This window comes from Acanthopagrus latus, chromosome 15, assembly GCF_904848185.1.
Source record: "Acanthopagrus latus isolate v.2019 chromosome 15, fAcaLat1.1, whole genome shotgun sequence".
NCBI lineage: Eukaryota > Metazoa > Chordata > Actinopteri > Spariformes > Sparidae > Acanthopagrus > Acanthopagrus latus.
Window position 1 is genome coordinate 2081467 of NC_051053.1, and position 21810 is coordinate 2103276.

A 21810-nucleotide genomic window follows, 5' to 3' on the forward strand; every position below is an offset into this window, starting at 1 on the left:
AGGATTTGTCGTCGAAGAGAAAAGCAAATTAGGTTTTATGCAATTTGTCAGATATAAACTCAATTACAGCTGTAAGCAGCGATGAACTGGCCCTCACTCCACGCACATTGGTGGTTTTATTATCACAGTGTTATTTGTCTGATGAAGACAGAAAAGCATGGATACTCACGAATTGATTTACAACATCTGGTATTAAACAAGTCATCAAATAAAAAGAAATTTTCATTACCTGGCCACTAGCAGGGCTTTATAGGCTAACATTAGCAACCTGTGCTTCTACCCTGTTAGTGCATTGATAGTCGAGGAGAGGGACCAAGTGCAGCAGCTTTACTGCTGGTTTTAATTGTCAAATGCAATCCAAGGGGGGAAATGCAACATTAAAACACATTTAAATTTGGGTACCAAGACGTCAGCAGTGGTAATGATTGTTTAATGCTTGTAATAAAGAAAAAGACCATAATAAATCGAAACAAAACATAGGGGTATGGCTAAATGTGTTTGGGTTAGGCTGTTATACACCCACAAGCCCACTAATTTGAAATGCCTTCTTTGATTCCAACAATTACAATACTAGATTGAAGTATTGATTTAAGGGTTTATTTATAGTGGTAAATCAGTTAAGTCCAGACCACCCATCGCTTACTCAGTTAACATTATGATGGACAGTTATATTATGATGGGCTGATGCATGTCGTTTTTGATGCATTAGGGGGTACTTACTGACTTCTATTAAAGTTGGAGCACTGTGCTGGCATTTTCCCAGACCTCTCACCTTTTAATACTTATGAAATGCTAAAGAGAGTCATGAAATCCATATGTTGACCTATAATTAAATGAAATTGAAGTACATGTTCCTCACTGAGTTGTGTGTGTTCAGATCATCAGCTGGTGGTACAGTGTTCGGACATCCGCATCGCACAGCAGTGCCAGTGGCCACACTGGGCGCAGCAATGGCCAATCAGAGGTGGCGGCTCACGCCTGTGCCAGTATGTGCGATGAGATGGTGGTGCTATGGCGGCTGGCAGTGCTTGACCCCACTATGAGCCCCTGCAGGTGAGACCATTGGCACTAGGCTACACACTGCTTATAGTCTTGTTAAATTGTAGATGAATTTGGTCATGAAACATGATATATCCCATGCAAAAGTTGTGTAATATGAAGACACTTTTCACTATTGGATTGCATCAGACAATATATTTAAGTTGAGAGCAAGTAGTTGATAGGGACCAAAATTAACAACAAACTATGAATGCTCTCTTCCAGGCGTTTGGAGCTGGCAGGCCAGCTAAAGCAGTGGCATCTGAAAGTAATAGAGATAGTGAAGCGGGGACAGCATCGTAAGTCTCTGGATAAACTCTTCCAGGGCTTCAAGCCTGCTGTAGAGTCCTGCTATTTCAACTGGGAGGTGGCCTACCCACTGGATGGCATCACCTACTGTAGTGCTGATAAGAAGAGTGCCACATTCTGCTGGTCCAGGGCAGTGCAGCTCCAAAGAGGAGCCAAAGCTGCTGCAGGAGGGGGTGGAGAAACTTCTGAAACAGTTGGAGTAGTGCGAGGGGAAAGTGGAGCTGGAGATTTTAAAGGAAGAGGAAGTGGGCACTCTTCCCAACAGGAGGTGGCAGTGAGACCCAAGGAGACCATACTGACCAAGAGGAAAGGTCTGTCAGTGAGTGGTGGCGGAGGGATGCTGGTCCGTCTGGGAGGGAGCGTCTCTCTGGCCTTGGAAGATGGAGGAGGGAAGTGCATGTACAAAGGACCAGGCTCCTCCTCTGGAGGCAAGCTGAAACTGACACAGGGAGGTGGAAAGGGGGCATCTGTAGGAGGTCCTGGAGGAAATGGAGGGTTAGGAGGTGGTAAGCATGCTGGTGCCAAGAGAAGAACCAGCAGTGAGGACAGCTCCCTGGAGCCAGACCTGGCTGAGCTCAGTCTGGATGACGGCTGCAGTCTAGCTCTGGGGGCTGAGGCCAGCAACACTTTTGAGTTTCTCCCCCCACCCCCTGAGATGCTGCCGTCCCCGAGTCCACTGCTTAGAGACTCACGCAAGTACAGCAGTGGCAGCGGAGGGAGCAAGATGTTTGAAACAAAGCGTGTCAGCCAAGCCTCAGCAACACTTCCTGCGGCAGAGCATGCTCCACCTTGCTTCCCTCCCAAAGAGACTGTGGTGGTTGTTATGGACTTGCCGAATGCTGCAGAGAAGGAAGCAGAGCTGGAGGTGGAGCCTGTCCAAAACAGAGATGAAGATGTAGATTCAGCTGGCAGTAACCAGCCTTCCACTTCCACCACAACAGCAAGATCAGGTACCACTGAAAAGGCTGCCAAACCACCACAGAGTAACAAAGAGGCAGCATCAGCTGGATCAGCTACAGGTGGACAAGCTAACCAGGCTGCAGAAGCAGCAGGTGGAGATGCGGGAGAGGCTGTAGGTGAGGATGACTACCAGGCATACTACTTAAATGTTGCCTCGGAGGAGGGAGCAGACAGACAGCTTGCTGACAACCACCAGGAGGAGGAGCCAGACATTTTTGCAGGAATGAAACCTCTGGATCAGGAGGGGCGCATGGAGGTGAGGAAGGGGCACAGGTGCTGGTTATATTGTTCAAAGCCAGAGCTTTACAAGAATCGTTGTAAAGATTCGAAAACATTCTGACCCCATCCATAAAGGAAATATCCATTATTTAACACACATACTACAGCTTCAGATAATTCAGTCGAAATTGTATTTACTAAAAGAAGACATTTGAATTTGATTATCAGCAACATCTGTGTTGGTGCTCTCCAGTGGGCCTGAATATTTGGTACAAACTGACAATGTCAGTACTGCAATTTGACTGGGGCAGTATTTGTGTGGATGGGCACAAAAAACAGGCAAACCATAGCTGTTATTGTGTTGTGCTGTGTTGGTGTCCAACTGTTTTGAGAATAAAATGTTATTTTAAGTAATAGAAAGTATTACTCTATTTCAAAAGTAAGATCTGGGTTGTAAAAAGTACAGGAATTAGTGAACAGAATGCATGGCTTTCAAATCAAGCTGATGAACATGTCTTGACCAAAGAAGAATAGACTATTTTCTACTGGTGTTTTTAATTTTTCCGTGTGTTTTTTACAGGTGCTATTTGCATGTGCAGAGGCTCTCCATGCTCATGGCTACAGTAATGAGGCATGTCGGCTGGCTGTGGAGCTGGCCAGAGACCTGTTAGCCAACCCTCCAGACCTGAAAGTGGAACAGCCACAGACTAAGGTAAATCCAGTCCCAGCAGTGTCAAAACACATTGTCCTGTGTCCTTTGACTTCTCTTATCTATTTTTGGTCAGTCTTCCAAACTCATCAGTTAGCATCTTGAACTATGTAGCGGCAGGAAAGCAATGATATTATTCTAATATCTGTGTTATAGTGGAATTGTCACTCTCCCAAATTGTTACTGTGCCAATGCACAGTAACAGTTGTACTCATTCATGTAATCATGGAACACATATAAACTATTCATTAAAGTTAGAAAATACAGATGTTGAGTGTGGCAAAGTGTTGTTTCATGTTCTAACATAGATTTTATTTCCCTCATTGCTGGATGTAGGGTAAGAAGAGCAAGGTGTCAACCAGTCGTCAGACGCAGGTAGCCACTAACACGCTGTCAAAAGCTGCCTTCCTCCTCACTGTTCTCAGTGAACGACTGGAGCTACACAACCTTGCCTTCAGCACCGGCATGTTCTCCTTGGAACTCCAAAGACCGCCGGCATCTACCAAAGCTCTAGAGGTCTCTCTCTCTCACACACACACACACACACACACACACACACACACACACACACACACACACACACTCTATCCAGAGGTACTTGACAAGTCCTGAAAGTGTTGTTGCATTACGTTTAGTGTATGTTAACAGTTCATTATCCTATGTAACACTGTGGTTTAGTTCATTATTTATCACATAATCATATCTAGATGAAGCAGGAGTGTAAGGAAAGTTAAATCATGTGTATGCCAAACATTGTACAAGGTCGTGTCATCCATTAGCTTCATTAGCATTTGGATGCAGAAACTTGCTACCTGTCGCTGTATAAAATTTATTGTATATGGTGTCTCCAAACTATCCTTATACAATGTGGAGACATGAACGTGTATCACACATACTGACAGTGTGTGTGTTTGTGTGTTGACCAGGTGAAGCTGGCCTACCAGGAGTCAGAGGTGGTAGCTCTGTTGAAGAAGATTCCACTGGGCCTGGTGGAGATGTCGGCCATCAGAGAGAGAGGCGAGCAGCTCCGAGACGGAAACTTCTGTGATTACAGACCTGTGTTGCCTCTCATGTTGGCTAGCTTCATCTTTGATGTACTGTGTACCCCAGGTAAGCACCAATTATTGTTTGATTGTTAGACATTTGTATGATTTCCAACAGAGAAGAACAAAACAACATAGCACATCAGATACAACATACTGCAGTGCAGGATATGAGAGACAGGGCACTTGGAATAGAAACAAGGTTATACAATTCTATGGCTGAGCAAAAGACAACACTGGAACTGAAAGTGGTAAGCACAACACGGATCTTTGGAAATTCAGAGTACAAGATTTTAATAGTTGAACTGCGAGCACTGCATTTTTTTAAAACAAAAAACATACTTTTAACATAGTTTAACTAGTCTGATTGTTGAAATAAGCAAAGCCAACTAGTTTTCTCTATATAGATTAAAAAACATGAGATGCCCAGGCTTTGGGCACAAAGTCAGTCAGGAGTTTCTGCTCCACATTTTCAGTTGCAAAAAAATCCATAGTGGGTCAAGTACTATGTCAGAAGTTACAGTGCACAGGGGCATCTTTAAATAAACCACCAGCCTACCTGCTGCAGTCATGAGCCCTTTTCACACAGAGACGCTGCATTATCGCTGAAATGGCGGTTCGCCAATTCTCCACTGTTGGTTGTTCACACAGAGCCAAGCATCTCCGCCTTAAAGACAAACTGCTGTGTAATTCACACAGAAAGCTGGTGCTGCGGCTCCTGAAGAGGTGTGACGCTTCTCAGCTGCAATATTTTTTTCCTCATATAAGTTGCCAGCGACAGTCAAGTTATGTTACTTTTGTTTGGTCATGTAACTTTGCTTTGTGGGACATGTCTCTTTATTCAGCCACGCCCTCCATACGCAATGCCAGCTTATCCATTCACACTGTTTCGATTTGCCAATACTGCGCTTCTAACACTACCTCCAGAGGCGTATCTGCGCCAGAGCGAAATTTCACCCTTCGCCACCTTCGAGACATTCACACAGAGACGGAGGTGGAGAATTAGCACAGGATCCCAGCATTCAAATGGCAGTGTGACTGGGACTACTGTGTCTCTTGTGACCTACTCCAAGTGTCCCTTGTCAGGCTCTCCTTGAGCTACGTAAAAATGGAAGATCATTTCTGCCAGTTAAAGGCACACACTGATGGCAGGCAAACTCAGTATCCTCTTTTAAATCTCTTCTTAAAACTCACTTTTATCTTATGGCTTTTACTTAATTGTTGGTAATTGTTGTAGCTATTTAAATTATTTTATATGTTATATCTTTGTTTTGATTTTTAACTCATTGTATTATCTGTTTAATTGTAAAGCACTTTGTAACTTGTTTATGAAAAGTGCTACTTATATAAATAAAGTTATTATTATTATTATTATTATTATTATTATTATTAGTAGTAGTAGTAGTAGTAGTAGTAGTAGTAGTAGTAGTAGTAGTAGTATTATTACTATTTGACATAGCTGTGAGTTCTATCGTGTTTTTTTTAAGATTTGATTTCACCAAATGTTTATCTGATGTGATCTCCGGTCACATTCATTCCAGATTTTTTTCCCAACCACATTTGGTGAGGAGATGATGGTTCACCACTATCCTTCCAGGTTATAAAAATGCGTTGGACAGTCTTTGCTTGATGCAGGCCAATAATTTCACCCTTATGAAACGTAGAAACATCTTTTCCACAACCACCGGGTATATCTTCCGACATGGTTCACTCACTGCAGTAATTATCCAATGGAAGGCTCGTACCTATTTTCTTAGTCAATTCCATTCCATGTTTTTGGCTAGACAGTGGCCAGTGGTGCATTCAGGAAGTATTCAGTCCCCTCACTTTTTTCACATTTTCTTATGTTGCAGCCTTATGCTAAAATTGTTAAAATAATTTTTTTCCCTTATCAGTCTACACTCAACAGATCATGATCACAAAGCAGAAACAGATTTTTTTTTTTTTTTTTTGGAAAATGCATTAAAAAGGAAAAAGTGATATCACATTGACATAAGTACTCAGACCCTTAACACAGTACTTAGTTGAAACACCTTTGGCAGCGATTACAGCATTGAGTTTTCTGGGGTATGACATGACAAGCTTTGCACATACGGATTTGGGGATTTTCTGCTGTTCTTCAGATTTTCTCAAGCTCTGTCAAGTTGGATAGGGACCTTGGTTTGACTGACATTTTCATGTCTATCCAGAGATGTTCCATTGGATTCAAGTCAGGGCTCTGGCTGGACACTCAAGGACATTCACAGAGTTGTCCCCGAACCCACTCCTGCATTGTCTTGGCTGTGTGCATAGGGTCATTGTTCTTTTGGGAGATGAACCTTCCTGAGATCCTGAGCGCTCTGGACCAGGTTTTCATTAAGAATATCTCTGTACTGCTCTGTTCAGCTTTCCCTCAGCCCTGACCAGCTCACAGACCCTGCCACTGAAAAACACCCCCAAAGCACGATGCTGCCACCACCATGTTTCACTGTGGGGATGGCACTGGGCAGGTGATGAGCGGTGCCTGGTCTCCTCCATTTTTTTGAAATAGCTTAAAAAGTAAAAGTTCTCAGTGTTGTTGTTAAAAATAACCTAACCATGTCTGTGAACTCCAGCGTACATTGCATGCATGCGTACTAGGGGTGTCACGATTCTCTAAATCCTCGATTCGATTACATTTTTGATTCTAAGGTTACGATTCGATTCCATTCTCGATTTTTACATTTATCTTTTTTAAAGCACAGGTTGCTATGCCATATTTAGACTAGACTTTTAAGCAATATAATATCTGACTTTTGTTTGCAATGTACCATGCTACATTTTCAAATTTAAAACATTTATCAACAACATAATGTAACAATAACTTATATATCCTCAGTCAATTGGAAACTTAAGCAAATTTACCTGCCATCTAGTTTCTGCCGAGCTTGCAAACTTTTTTTTTTTTTGTCATCAACACGAACGTTGTCAACATAACAGAAAATACTTCCACACTTGCGACTTGAGTGAAAGAGGAGAAGGTGCAAGTTCTGTCTATGGGTCTCCTGCATCTGCAGTTGCCACTGTTAAAAGACTGGCTAGCACCTTTCAGGAATAGGGCGGTGCGTGAGGTGTGTGTGCGTAAGGGGAGTGTGCGAACATGCAGACAGTTAATGAATGGGAGAGGAAGGAGAAGCGAAAGAAGAAGCAGTCGTAGCGACAGTAATAAAGTGCACATTATAGTCTGCAGTTTGGCTGTGAATAAAGGCGACGGCTAGACACAGCAAAGCTCTCTGGTATTATTTCCCGACCAGCTTAACATGTGAAAGTGGTTCAGCCTGAAGGTAAACATAAACTTCGGCCCTGGCGGAAATCATCTCCCCTGTGCTTCCTCACCACGGTCCAGGAGCCGAACAGGAATGGTGTAACACCATGCTGTCGTTTGGCTGGCTGTAGCTAATAGCTACTGGCTTAGCTAGTAGTTCAGTTAGAGGAGGTTGACTCGCAGCACTTCAACACGTGTGTGCTTTTTTTTTCTGCTTGGCAAGCCGACCAGATGTGATATGGAGGCATGGCGGCATCAACAATTCCATTTTTTAATTCAAAATTCGAGATTGTGACTTCATTCTGGTCAATTATGATTTTAAATCAAAATTGTGACATCCTTAATGCGTACTCACACAAGAGTATGATGAGGGGTGTTCATTTGGTTGCAGTCACCAACAGAGCTGAAGAATGCCATGAAATCTATACAGTGGACTTTTTAAAAACTTTTTTGTTCTGCTTTGTTTTATTTTTTTAAGATTGGTTTTGTGACATTTTTGCCTTTTTTGGCGGTTGAGATACAGACAGGAAATGTAGGCACAAGGAGTGGTCTGACACCCAACAGACCCTCAACCGAAATCAAACCAGAGACATTATGGTTTTGGTGTGTGTTAAAGACCCATTCAAATGGCGGCTGTGGCCCCAAAGCCTTTAACAAGGTCCTCATTCCGTTCCTTTGAACATTTTGTTTGTAGGCCGGTTAACCCAATCATTTATTATGTCTGTTGCTAGGCCCAAATATATTCTCATTTAATTAAATCACCAAGAATCAGAATGGACTTCTCAGATTTTCAGTTGTGTATACAAATAAACAAAGTGGAGAAAAAAAGTTGTTGAATAGGATGAAATATTACCACTTTCTTGAATTGAATTTTTTTTCTCGGTGTAACACCCAACAATTGTCCACCTTATAACTTGGAGTGACTGAAGAATGTACTATTTTCTTATTTAAATGGGAACTTCAAGAATTAACATCCCTTTCACTTTTCTCCAAATTGTTTGTGCAGTTGTGTCCCCAACGGGTTCCCGTCCACCAAGCCGCAACCGTAACAATGAGATGCCTGGTGACGAGGAGCTGGGCTTTGAGGCTGCTGTTGCTGCACTCGGTAAATTCAGTCTTGTCCTTAATTTCTTTCTGGATTAAATTCAGTCACCATCTCTGTTTTCAAATGTCTCTTTTTCTCTCCTCACTTTGTCTTTTGCATCCCCTGCCTTTGTGTCCACTGTCCACCTCATTCTGTCTTCCTGCTGTAATCCTTCTATTTGTCTCCCTCCTCTATGTGTCTCCAGGTATGAAGACCACAGTCAGTGAAGCGGAGCATCCTCTGCTGTGTGAAGGAACCAGACGAGTGAAAGGTGACCTGGCCCTGGCCCTCATGATCACCTACAAGGATGACCAGAGCAAGCTCAAAAAGGTAGCCATCACTACTGTGACCATTCTCACCACTGATAAGAAAATGGCACACATTTCCGATATGCCACGAAAACTTTTCAACAGACAAAGTCAGCTAATATCTTCCTTTCCTCTGCCCCCCACCCCCCAGATACTGGACAAATTGTTGGACAGGGAGAGTCAAACCCACAAGCCCCAGACCCTGAGCTCCTTCTACTCCAGCAAGCCAGCAGCTGGCAGCCAGCGCAGCCCATCAAAGCATACTGCCACCAACCACAGTGGGGTGAGTGGGGCCACAGGCGGCGTTTCCAAACATGCACCCTCATCTTCATCTGCAACCAGCGTGGCAGCCTCTTCTTCCAGCTCTTCCTCTGCTGTAGCATTGGCTGGCGAGGAGTTGGCTCATCAGGCTGAACTGAACCCGGTGCAGAACAATCCAGCAGGGGAGAACACTGCTGAGACCAGGGAGCATGGTGAGAACCGCCACCCCCTCTATGGGTGCCATATCTTACTGTACTGTAGTGCAGCAACTAAATCTTTAAAAAATAGTGATTGTAATTGCTATATTTCACTATACAGTACTTACAATAAGTTAGGTAATTTTAGATGTGGGTGTATAAATTTTGCCAGTATATGCAGTATATATGTTGCTTTAATAGTTTGACTTATGGAGAAACAAAAATGAATGTTTTTGTTTGTTTGTGGAACTGCCTCAGCTCAGTTTATGGGCTGTAACTCAAATGAGGGGTCAAACTCAATATTCACACAAATATAGTAAGTATAGTAACAGAACATCTTGTTCGGGTGCTGTAAAAGTCACTGGATAATGAGTGAGTGTATGTTGTGGCCTTTTGAAAATGTCCACCTGGCTTTGACCCCTATATAGAGACAAGGAGTAGGCCAATTGATTTTGCTCATGGACAGGGGTCTCAGAGAGTCATTGGCAGACTGGTCTCTCAACATCATAACACTGATTCAGTGTATGAAAGGCCTCATAGTTTAGCCACAACCACACAACTCCAGAGACATGTGAGGGCTGTCAGAGGAACCAGTGTGTCTGATCAGACCATCCAGAACAGGCTACACCACTATTACTGAATGCCAGACACTCATTGGATGTGACGCCCTTGAATGCCAGGCACTGTTGAGCACTGGGGGTCACTCTGCACCAGGCCAGGCAACATGTTGGTTGGACCATCCAGCAGTGGTCGTCAGTGATGTCCACTGTTATGAGCAGGATCACCCTGCATTGGAATGATGGGTCGCAATGGGTTTGGAGGTGTAGAGGTGAGCACCAGTCAACATGGTCCCTAATACTGAGCTAGAGGAGGGGGTGCAGCTGTGTTCTGGAAAATCAGTGGACAGAAGGGTTGGGGTTAGTGACTGATCCGGTGTTTGTCAATAGAACAGTCACGGGTCAGTCATACCTGCAGTAAATCACTCAGCTCATCATCATCCCCCAGTGGCACCAGTACGTACCGAACTTCATGTTCATGGATGACACCGCACCCACACATCGTGCTCGTGTGGTTATCACACAATTCCAGCAGGAATGGCCGGCCATGTCACCCTACCTGAACCCCACGGAGCTTCTCTGGGGCTAGTTGAAGCAAGATGTCTGTGCCCCTGACTCATTATGTGACTTCCAGGAAGTCTGAGTTGCTGCACAATAGAGCACCATACTGCAAAACAATATTTGACATCTAGTGATGATTATTAACTGACTTTGTGCTAATTATCCAGTATGAGGTGTGTGTCCACAGTTGGTCACTAGTTATGCAATAACACACAAATAAAATGTGTTGCATGGTTTTGGGGGACCAAAGATGTTCACAAAACACAAAATTAAAACTAAACTAAAAACACTAAAATATCCCAAAATACCTAAATAATATTGAGTAATGTAATAGGTGTCTCTACACCACATGTTCAGCCTTTGCTTAAAAACATACAGAATTAATTAAAAAGACAGTGGAGTTTAAATTCACAGTTTATGTATATTTTCTCAGTTGGGCTCGTGCACTAGTTTAAAGCCATAATGGCAGGCCCTGCATCCTGTTTAGTTTTTTATGTATTCATTTGTTTATTTAATCAGTGGATGCGCACTATAGGACCATGCCAAATTACAAATAATATGATGTGTAGTGAAGGCATGACCTGCAGATCAGAGGCAGAGTAAGACAGGTCAGTCGTGGCTTTATGCTACCAGGAGAGCACCAGTGATATTTCTTTGAGTAACCTTATGCTTGATGTGTGTTCACTTAATGGAGTCTCTGTTTTTTTTTTACCAGTTTAAAAAACAGTGTAATGATAACATCCTTGGACAAAGTTTACATATACTTGTAAAGAACATTGTCAGATTCATACACTAATGGAAGAGGCTGCCATTCAAGGTACCAACCTGCACATCAGGAGCAATTTGGGTTAAGTATCTTGCTCAAGGATAGTTTGACACGCAGCCCTAGTAGCCAGGGATTCGGACCAGGGACCCTCTGATTCCTGGACTACCCATTCTTCCTCCTGAGCTACAGCTGCCAAAGTCGAAGGGCTCAAGTCAGGACTTTGTGAAGGCCATTCCAAAACCATTCCATTCCTTTCCCACTTCTGATGTGTGTTTGGGATCATTGTCCTGTTGGAAGACCCAACCACATGCAAGACCCAATCTTCTGATGATTTTAGGTTTTCCTGGGGATTTGTAGATAAATCTCCTTCTTTATTATTCAATCTACTTACTTCAGAGCAGCAGATCCACTGGCTCCAAAACAGCCCTGACACTTATTACCACCAGCACCATGCTTGATAGTAGGTATGGTGTTGTTGGGGTTAAAGGCCTCACCTTCTCTCCTCCACCATCATCAGCAAACTTTAGTGGCGCTTTAAAGTGGCACATTTGGAGCAAGGGCTTCTTTATTGCATGGCAGCCTCTTAGCGGTTGATGTAAAACACACTTGACTGTGGACACAGTCAATTGTGTTTCAGCAGCTTGTAATACATTGCAGACTTTATTTGTGGGGTTTTTAGATGACACTTGATCATGCTGAACAATTATTTCTCAGCAGCAGTTGATAGTTTGTGTTTTCTAACTGTGCCATGCACTTCATACGAACAGTTGTGTACAGTCGATCTTGGGACCTGTAACTGCTTTGAAAAGGCTCCAAGTGACTTTCCTGACTTGTTTTTGTGGCTTTTTGTGTGTTCTAGTTGATGTATAAAACAAGCCCTGTTAAGAGGCCATCCGAAAAAGCAAATTTGATTGACACATCTTTCTATAATTTTGTTAAATCATTGGAATCCAAGCCTGCCATGATAGACATGTTCTTTACAAGTGTAAGTAAACTTTCGACTGTGAGTGTATGCCTCACATCTTGATTGTTTTACAAGTAAATGTGTTTTTTTTAAACTGCCGATGTGAACAATTATGAAGACACTCCCACAGTCCCCCACAAGCCTGCGTCTCCTGATTCTTTGTGAATACTTTAAAAGTCTTTAAAAGTTATCAGTAAAATCTTAAAATCAAATCAACAGTTGACAGATAATGAGCCAAAAGAGGCCAACACAGGGCTGAAACATTCCTATGAATTTATTAATATGTCCAAGATTGTTATTGATTTCTTAAAATTCTGATTGTTGATATTTCTTAATATCATAACCTTGCATAAGGCAATCATCCATCATGACACAGTACTCTTTGATAGACCTCTGTATTTTTTCTCTCCTCGCAGTATCAGATGGGCCTCCACCTTCAAGTGAGCAGCAGAATGAAACAGCTCCATTTAAACTGGAGGCCACAGTGCCCAGTCGGCTGGCACTGGGGGCACGCTGTGGATATAGCCAACGCTGCTGGGGCTCACCTGTACGCCAGAAGAAGAAACACACTGGTACAAACTTTTGTATTGATGTCAATATTTTTTACCCAGGCTGTCACTTCCTCCAGTCGTCCAGAGAGTCAACATTACTTCTATCCACACTGTCAGACAGTGCTAACTTTTAGAGTGGTATATCTGATTGTTTACCTACATTAAAATAAATGAACACATATAGGTGATGTGAGTTTGATGTAGATGTTGTTTGGACAGGCATGGCGAGTATTGACAGCAGTGCTCCGGAGACAACCTCAGATAGCTCTCCCACCCTCAGCCGACGGCCACTCCGGGGCAGCTGGGCAGCAACATCTTGGGGGCGGGGCCAGGACAGCGACAGCATTAGCAGTTCATCGTCTGATTCACTGGGCTCCTCCTCCTCCAGCGGATCTCGCAGGGCAGGGGGCGGGGCCAGGGCCAAGAGCACCGACACCAGCAGGTAAACACAGACTTCCTCCACATCAGGTTAATAATGCCATGTTCAGACAACAGGCAAATCCAATTTGTCTCTCAGAACAGATCTGAAAGACGGAGAGCCCACAATATCAGGTATGTGGTTCAAACCACACATGTCCAAAATTCTTAGAACACTGTGTTTCCCCTAAATTTTTTTTTATAGCAGCTGCTGTTCTTTGAGTTGATAACCCAGCAACACTAGGGGGGTCCTGGGGCATGCACCGCCCCCCCCAAAAAAAAAAAATAAATAAATCGAAAAATGACCCTTTAAATCTTACCTACTGGTGAGATTTTTGAAAAAAAAGAAAATTCATTTTCAAAATGTCAGAATTAGACATGAGACATAATAGTGTAGAAGCTGACATTGCTGCTTGAAAATATGTTAACCTCTTTAGCATTAGAGACATTTTTTACCATTATTTTCATGTCGCATGACATTGAAGCTATTGAGAAAAATTATCATAATTTCTGCATATTAATATACATATAAAATAGAGGAAGCACTAAAATACAGTAAAAAGAACTCACCGATTTTTAATGGGCTACACTGTTATCATAAACAACATAAGGGAGTCTAATATCAGAGACTCGTATACGCCTAGAACCAGGGTTTGACTAGTAGGACAGTAGCTAGATTATTGAAAGATTTCGAAGAGATGAGTTCACAACAAAACAGCCTGTTATCCAGTTTGATATTGAGTGGGCTATGAACGTACTTAGAACAAGAGTCACATCCATGTTACTTTCTCCTCGTCTCTTACTGCTTTCTTTCACTGTGATAGAGAGCGGGGGTCGCAGTGAGAAGACTGGGAAATGCGATGGAATTGCAGTTTCTAAAAGTGTGTCAGTTAATAAAAAAGAAAATAAGGTGATGGCTAAAGTGATTCATGTTTTTGAATGCAGTTAACAGTTAATAACAATATAAGAAATCACCAATCATTGCTAAAAGAAATTGTAAGCTTAGCATCAAACCTATGCCTATAACAGTGGTTCCAGAACTTTTTCTGGAGGGTACCCCTTCTGTAGATAACAATATTTTCAAAAACGGTATATCTATATCAACTGTGTATATTTCTCTCAGAGACACGTTAGCCACAGTATAGCTACACAATAACCTAACCATAATAAATGCACCTCAAAAAAGCCTTTGCTGTGTCAAGGCTGGCTTGAACTGCCAAAATGACCCGCAAGTAAACTGGTTCATGATGCTTATCAAGAACTGTCTAAATAGTGGAGATAAATACATAAAGTCATTTCACAATGCATGCACACATTAGACATTTATTATCAAAGAGAAACTCATAGTAACATGATGTGCTGCTATACAAGTGGTTGTGAACAGTTAACTTCCAAATGACCTCAGTTTGCAAATAAGTGACATAATGATTTTCATACAATAGAAATTATTTGAAAATACTAAGTGGCTGTCTGATGCTCTTAGAGCTCTTAGAGCAAATCATGAATATACTTCTTCTTACCAATTAAAAGAGACAGATACTGTAACAAATGAGAGGGCCACAGAATATACAAACAGTGCAGTTTAGTTTGAGTATAGCTCAGATGGTGTAAAGCTGACTTAAGTAGGACCAGACATGCCTGGAGAGATCAGGCTACTTTGTTCAGCAGGTTTTCTTGAAAACACACCAGACTGACAGTAACTCTGTTTGTGTCTTCTTTCTAACTAATTCTAATTAGCATGTTGTATGTTTCCCCGTTGATCAGGTACAAAGGGCGACGTCCAGAGTGCCATGCGCCCCACGTGCCCAACCAGCCTTCGGAGGCAGCAGCTCATTTTTACTTTGAACTGGCCAAGACGGTGCTGATCAAAGCTGGAGGAAACTCCTCCACCTCCATTTTCACCCAGCCCTCAGCCAGCGGGGGCCACCAGGGGCCCCACAGAAACCTGCACCTGTGTGCCTTTGAGATTGGCCTGTATGCTCTTGGCCTTCACAACTTTGTCTCACCCAACTGGCTGTCCAGGACCTACTCTTCCCATGTGTCCTGGATCACTGGTGAGGGGGATTGTTGTGTGTGAGAGAGAAAAACAGTTTGACAGAAACATAATGATTTTCAAATCACCTTACGCACAAATACTGTATCCTCTCTCCTTGTCTCAGGTCAGGCCATGGAGATCGGCAGCGCTGCCCTAAACATTCTGGTGGAATGTTGGGATGGTCACCTCACCCCTCCAGAGGTGGCATCCTTGGCTGACCGAGCGTCTCGAGCAAGGGACCCCAACATGGTGAGAGCGGCGGCCGAGCTGGCCCTGAGCTGCCTGCCTCACGCTCATGCCCTCAATCCTAATGAGATCCAGAGAGCCCTGGTGCAGTGCAAAGAGCAGGTACTGTGGGAGAGGGTACAGTTCAGAGTAACGTGTTGTTGTTCATTGTTCTTCTCTTCCTTACCATCGGTCCCCATCTGTCACTGTTTTTCTTCAGGACAATGTAATGCTGGAGAAGGCATGCATTGCAGTAGAGGAAGCAGCCAAGGGTGGAGGTGTTTACCCTGAGGTTCTCTTTGAGGTGGCTCACCAGTGGTACTGGCTGTATGAGCAGTCAGTGGGCGGGGGCTCAGGCCAGCTGCGAGAGACCTCTGGGCGCTGCGGGGCCAACGGGGGTTCAGGCAGGAGGCCCCCAGAGACCAGCTGTGTGGTCCTCGACACTGGAGCCAACATGGAGTCTCAGGGGATGGCAGCCGTCACAGCCTCAGTCACTGCAGCAGCTGTCGTACCTGTCATCTCTGTAGGCTCCACCATTTACCAGTCCCACGCCATGCCAGGGCAGGCCATGGCTCATCCCCACAGCCAAGGCCTCCACCCCTACACCACCATCCAGGCCCATCTCCCCACCGTCTGCACCCCACAGTACCTGGGACATCCTCTGCAGCACGTCCCCCGACCCACAGTCTTCCCTGTGTCTGGAGCTGCATATCCACAGGTTAGAACTTTCCCTTATACAATCAGTGGACTTGGCAAAAATGTTAAAGTATAGTTTTGATGTTGTTTTCACATGAACATACAAAATATCAAATTAGTATTTAAGGATCGAAACTTTTGACAACCTTACAGGGAATGCACCCAGCTTTCATTGGTGCCCAGTACCCATTCTCAGTGGCCACTGGCCCTCAGCCCCCTATGGCAGCCACAGCTGTGACCTTCCCTGGTGTCCCTGTACCGTCCATGACTCAGATCGCCGTCCATCCTTACCACGCAGAGACCGGCCTACCACTGAGCACCACTGTAGCAGGTCAGGACTACACACTGTCTGTTGTCTGTGTTTGATCCCAGCAAAAACAGCAGTTTTCTTCTAAATTTAGGCAACATTATTGTACATTGGTACCATGAGATGGGTTAATGCTCAACAGTACAATGTTCCTGTGATGTTTTACAGTAGGCAGTGTCCACGCGGGCCCCACCATCCAGGCCATACAGGGAGCATCTCTCCCCTCCCTGTCCTCCCAGCCCGGCTCATTGGTCAGCACTCCATTCCCAGCAGAGGACGAGCAGCACAACCAGCCAATCAGTCAACAGGGCCTGCACTACCTGCACTCTGCCTACAGAGTTGGTCAGTAGTTTGAGTCGTATGATTAGGTATTAATAAGCAATTTCCATATAGTACATCTATAGTATAGTTAGCTGAGTAAATGTGATCTTTTGTTTGAAGGCATGTTGGCATTGGAGATGCTGGGCAGGAGGGCTCACAACGACCACCCCAACAACTTCTCCAGGAGCCCACCATACACTGAGGATGTCAAATGGCTGCTGGGACTTGCTGCAAGACTAGGTGAGTCTGCACAGGAATTAATGGACAAAAATGAGGGATGAAATGGCTGATACATGAGTACATTCTTTTGTTAAATGAGGTGTGGATTGTTTAGTCATAATATTTGCGTATGTAAGCACGCAACAGCAGATTGGAAAATGTGTCTTTTCCTTCTCTACATATTCAGTCTGTTTTCTCCTCTCTTCCTGTCAGGAGTCAACTATGTGTACCAGTTCTGTGTGGGAGCAGCAAAAGGTGTCCTCAGTCCATTTGTCCTGCAGGAGATCATCATGGAGGCTCTGCAGAGGCTGAACCCTGCCCACATCCACGCCCACCTCCGAACACCTGCGTTCCATCAGCTCGTCCAGCGCTGCCAACAGGCCTACCTGCAGGTACAATGCCTCTGCATTCACACGGCGGCCGCAGCTGCAATTTGATCTGCAAAAATATGTCCGTAAATAGGTCAATAGTCATTCTTGGTTTACATTCCAGCAGTTGCAGTGAGTTGGTCAGAATAGGTGCTTTGTTCATCTACTCATGGATGATGGATCTAGCTAACATTACTGTCCAGCTGAGGAGGACACCAGTAATGTTTATTTCCCACACTGAAATGAGCTCAAGCTTCTTGTCTATGTTGCTGACTCAGAATCTCTGAATTGTCCATCAGGCTGCCTGTAGAATCACCTTCCTCTGTCTCTCTGCAGTACATTCACCATCGGCTCATCCACCTGACCCCTGCCGACTACGATGACTTTGTCAACATCATCCGCAGTGCTCGAGGTGCTTTCTGCCTGACCCCTGTGGGTATGATGCAGTTCAATGACGTGCTGCAGAACCTGAAGAGAGGGAAGCAGACCAAGGAGCTGTGGCAGCGCATCTCCCTGGAGATGGCAACCTTCTCCCCCTGAGCGTGCTGCTCAGTGGGGAGCATGCTGGCTCTGGGCCTGGACTTCAGGAATCCCATCCAGTGGCTCTTAAGCCTCCAGCATTGCTACTGCCATTGCACTGAGCTGGCCACATTCATGCTGTCTGGTTCTATCAGGGACCCTGCTCCCTGCTATGTGGACTCACAAACAAACACAGCACACGGGCAGTACAATCAGCTCCGGTACCCCTGACCCAGACCTCAGAGGAGACGCCAGGTCAACCTCCTGCTCTCCTCTGTTCTTGACAGACTCCTCACTCTTGTTTAATCATGGTTCATGTTTGTGTAACTGTGGAATTAAAGTGTACTCCTATCTTTCTTCATCTAACCTGTCTCTTCCATTTCCCCTAAGCTGACGACATTAACGGGGATCTCTCAGCCTCCATCCTCACTTCCTTTCAAGTGTTTTGTAGTTTTGTTTCATTCTGTTTTGAGTGAAACCACTAAGTGTAGCTCATTTTCATGCTGCAACATTCCTGTCCAGAGTGGTAGGTGCTGCAAGGCCTTGTTTGCCAAAAGCTTGTCACTATGGATCTGAATCTTTGCAGAGTGGGAGACGAGAAAGATTTGCAAGGAGAAAAAAAAGGTTTAAAATGAAAAATTATATTGTGAGTACGAGTGGGGATTTTTCAGTATTTTGTTTCATTTTTTTATATATATTTTGTATAGAATATAACATGTATGCAGAGAGAAATGGGAAGAGAATGAGAGAATGTTAAAGGTGCTGTTGTTGTGGTGTGGGATCCATATTTACATTTCAGCCTGCCTGAGGAGTGATTCGAACACAGCTCCAGACCAAAACCCGAGGCCAACTAACCACTGCTCCAAGCACCGAGTGCAGCAGTCACTACATCTGGATCAGTCCTAAGTTATAACTTGTCTATAAGGCTGGGTATCATTTACATGTTTTGATTTGGACCTTCTTAAGACTAAAAACATCTTTTCTCCGAGCCGATGGCGGTGCTCACCAAAGTCTCTGTGGTGGTTTCTGCTCATGTCCCATTAGAGGCTCCACAGGTGTTTAATAAGCGACAGATGCGGTTTTTTTGATGCCTTTTATGCTAAATCTAAATATGCTTTTCTACACAATATTTCTAGACATTAAACAAAATAAGCTAAATTCACTCTGTATTGTTGTCTAAACACAATTGTGCTGAATCTGAGCTTTAATAAAATCTAGTACAAAACTACATTTGGAATGATGTTAAAAACAAGTGTTACTTAAAAGACCCAAGCATTTATTGGCATCAGTTAATAATACTGAGTAATACACACACTAATCAGTGTGTACTCAAAAAGTATTGAGATTACATACCCAGCCTTTCTTTTCAGCATCCTAATCACTGACTAATTCAAATACATCAGCAGTCTCAGATGCTTCCATTGAGAAGCAGCTTTCCTAAAGCAGCTGTCTACTGCCCTGTATTGGACATGGTGAAATTCCCCAGATGTACATTTGCCAAACTGTTTAAAGTGCTGGTGCTCATCTTTGTGTTTCCAAGTGTTCCATCATGTAAGACCAAAACATAGAGTTTGAAAACATTTCAAGTACAATTTTAGGTGCACCTCATTCTGGTATAGGCATGGGATGAGATGAAAATGTCATGTCTTGATTATCCTGGCCAAAATAATTCACAGTATTATCTTGATAATCATCAAAACATTCTGGAATCACTTCACCATGCATTTTGTTAGGGAACAAATATTCATGTCAGATAGGACACGCCATTTTAGTTAAATCTTTCATAGTGAAAAACAATCAAACTTAAATAATGTAATCATAAATGACCTTATTTAAGGTCATTTATGAAGGGGTCCCGATTCATGAATAAATAAATAAATGTCAGGGACCCCATCCATCTGTCGTTCTTTTAGTTTGGAATCCATAGCCTTTCCTCACACCTGATACCAAAACATTCCCATTAGAAAGGTGCATGTTGTTGTGATATTCGTTAAATATAGGACTGCACATTTTGGAGCTATTCAGCTGTTCACTGATGTGAGCAAATTCTCCACGATCCTCTGTGATCTGATCTGTGATAAAGTCTTCTTTCCTCCCATCCCTGTTCTGGTGCACCAAACAAGAATGAGTTTACTGCTGTTAGACTCTACCACTTGTTTTATCTCCCAGCAGTCACAGGCAGTAATGACACCATTCTGGCCACACGCAAAAACAAACTTGAAAAAGCTGCGTCAAGGTCTTAGGTATGACTGGACGTTTTGTTTTTTGTTGTTTTGTTTTTTTCTGAGATTGATAACTGAGTTAAGTAGTTGGTTTGGCAAGTGTGTGTTTTCAGTGGGAAGCATGTCACATACTGGGTAAGACTACAGGGCCCAGACAGTGGCTGTGTCTCATTTTCACCATCTTCTTTTATTTGATTCGGAAACTCCTAGAGGTTTTTACTATTCCCAAATTCACTGTGTTGCTCCCTTGTCTTTATAAGGCCACAGCTGTAATTTTGCAATGCCTTCATAATGTTTCCTCTGTAGACTGTCTCACACAGGGATACCTCCAAAGCCACACCTTCAGAGACCATAACGGCACTATAATTGAGACCCAGCCATTGTTTGGCCCTGAAAAGCCCTTCTTAAATGAGCTCTGTAAGGCACACAAGTCCAAATACTGACCCGAAGCTGTCAGAAATCAGACACATAAGTGTGTTTGAGGGGCCCCTTTCTTCAATGTGGTTAGCTCATAGACCATGGTGCTGTTACTTTCAAACATGTCGACGTTCCATCTCCGTCTAGGCAGCTGCTGTGGTTCTGAACCTGCCTCTCTGATTGGCTCTGGACCTCACAGGTGAAGGTGACTTAGTAGAAAATGTACTGTGATATTTTTGTATTCTTCAAAAAGTGTAGCTTGATTGAAAAATTCTATATGTGCTGATTGCAAAAGGTTCTAATTTAGTGAAAAGAATTTAAAAAAAAAAAAAAAGATAAAAGCAATACTAAAATTGTAGAGTTTACTTAATAAAGATAATTCAAAACACCAACGTGCTGTGAGTGCTGTGTGGGGTTTAGTAGGATTTTTTCGGTCATTTTCCTTTCAGAGGCGAGATGCATTATGTTCTTGAGGCTGCCTGCACACTCAGCAATGGCCACTAGGGAGAGCAGTAGCATAATGTATAAGATAATCAGACAGGACTGTCCTTTTTTCCACATTTCCATTCATCCTTAGCACACACGGCATCTGGACGAAGACGTTATCAGCCCAGGCAACTGGAGCCCATCAGTGACATCAGCAAAAGATTATGAGCAGCCCATCTCTCTAGACCAGCACATCCCTCCCTCTAGTGGTCCAGTGATGCAACTGCACAATGAACTGGAGGACCTGATGCAAAAACACCCTTCCCTGACACCCTTCTGTCTGCAATGGAACTAAAAGCTGTGCATCTAGGATCTCAACCTAAAGACCTAGCAGATCGAGTACAGACTGGAAGAACTCAGGTAACTGTATGATGGAGGCGGATCAACTCAGTACACAGATCAAAAACCTGGGAGAAATAGTTAAGAAGCTTTCCACAGGTTCAGCCATCCTCAGCATGTCTCATTCGCTACCCACCTTTTCTGACTGGCTGAAATTTGAGGTGTAGGTGTAGGTTGACACTTCAGGGCTCACCTACCACAAGGAGACCAGCACTAAGAGGGGGAGTCATGTGAACCTGCCAAGCCCTCTCGGAAATCATCTATAATTCTGCTTGTTACTGAGCACCGCCTGCCACCACAGCCAGACAGAGGAGGTCTAGTATGTCGGCCAACCAACTGGAGGATGGAACGTGCTGTTGAAGGTCAGCAAAGTTACCCTGCTACTGAGATCAAACCTTGGAGTCATACTCTGTTTTAGCAGATGGCTTT

At 43.7% G+C, this 21810-nt stretch overlaps 1 protein-coding gene across 4 annotated transcripts in view; it reads left to right on the forward strand.

Annotated features, from left to right (window-relative positions):
• zswim8 (zinc finger, SWIM-type containing 8) overlaps positions 1 to 20944 on the forward strand; it is a 39304-nt gene extending 18360 nt beyond the window's left edge. The window contains exons 9-26 of one of the 4 annotated variants that reach the window (XM_037124397.1): positions 878 to 1053; positions 1264 to 2563; positions 3107 to 3238; positions 3572 to 3751; positions 4162 to 4345; positions 8559 to 8666; positions 8851 to 8975; positions 9105 to 9426; positions 12676 to 12831; positions 13030 to 13252; positions 14992 to 15281; positions 15387 to 15610; positions 15708 to 16205; positions 16337 to 16514; positions 16659 to 16832; positions 16932 to 17051; positions 17244 to 17492; positions 17735 to 17877. In XM_037124397.1, the coding sequence (XP_036980292.1) occupies positions 878 to 1053; positions 1264 to 2563; positions 3107 to 3238; positions 3572 to 3751; positions 4162 to 4345; positions 8559 to 8666; positions 8851 to 8975; positions 9105 to 9426; positions 12676 to 12831; positions 13030 to 13252; positions 14992 to 15281; positions 15387 to 15610; positions 15708 to 16205; positions 16337 to 16514; positions 16659 to 16832; positions 16932 to 17051; positions 17244 to 17467 (4614 nt within the window). In that variant the 3' untranslated portion in view covers positions 17468 to 17492; positions 17735 to 17877. Of the gene's footprint in view, positions 1 to 877; positions 1054 to 1263; positions 2564 to 3106; positions 3239 to 3571; positions 3752 to 4161; positions 4346 to 8558; positions 8667 to 8850; positions 8976 to 9104; positions 9427 to 12675; positions 12832 to 13029; positions 13253 to 14991; positions 15282 to 15386; positions 15611 to 15707; positions 16206 to 16336; positions 16515 to 16658; positions 16833 to 16931; positions 17052 to 17243; positions 17493 to 17734 lie in introns of all 4 variants that reach the window. The other 3 variants (XM_037124398.1, XM_037124395.1, XM_037124396.1) reach the window with 3 other exon arrangements.
• Positions 20945 to 21810: the final 866 nt, after the last annotated feature.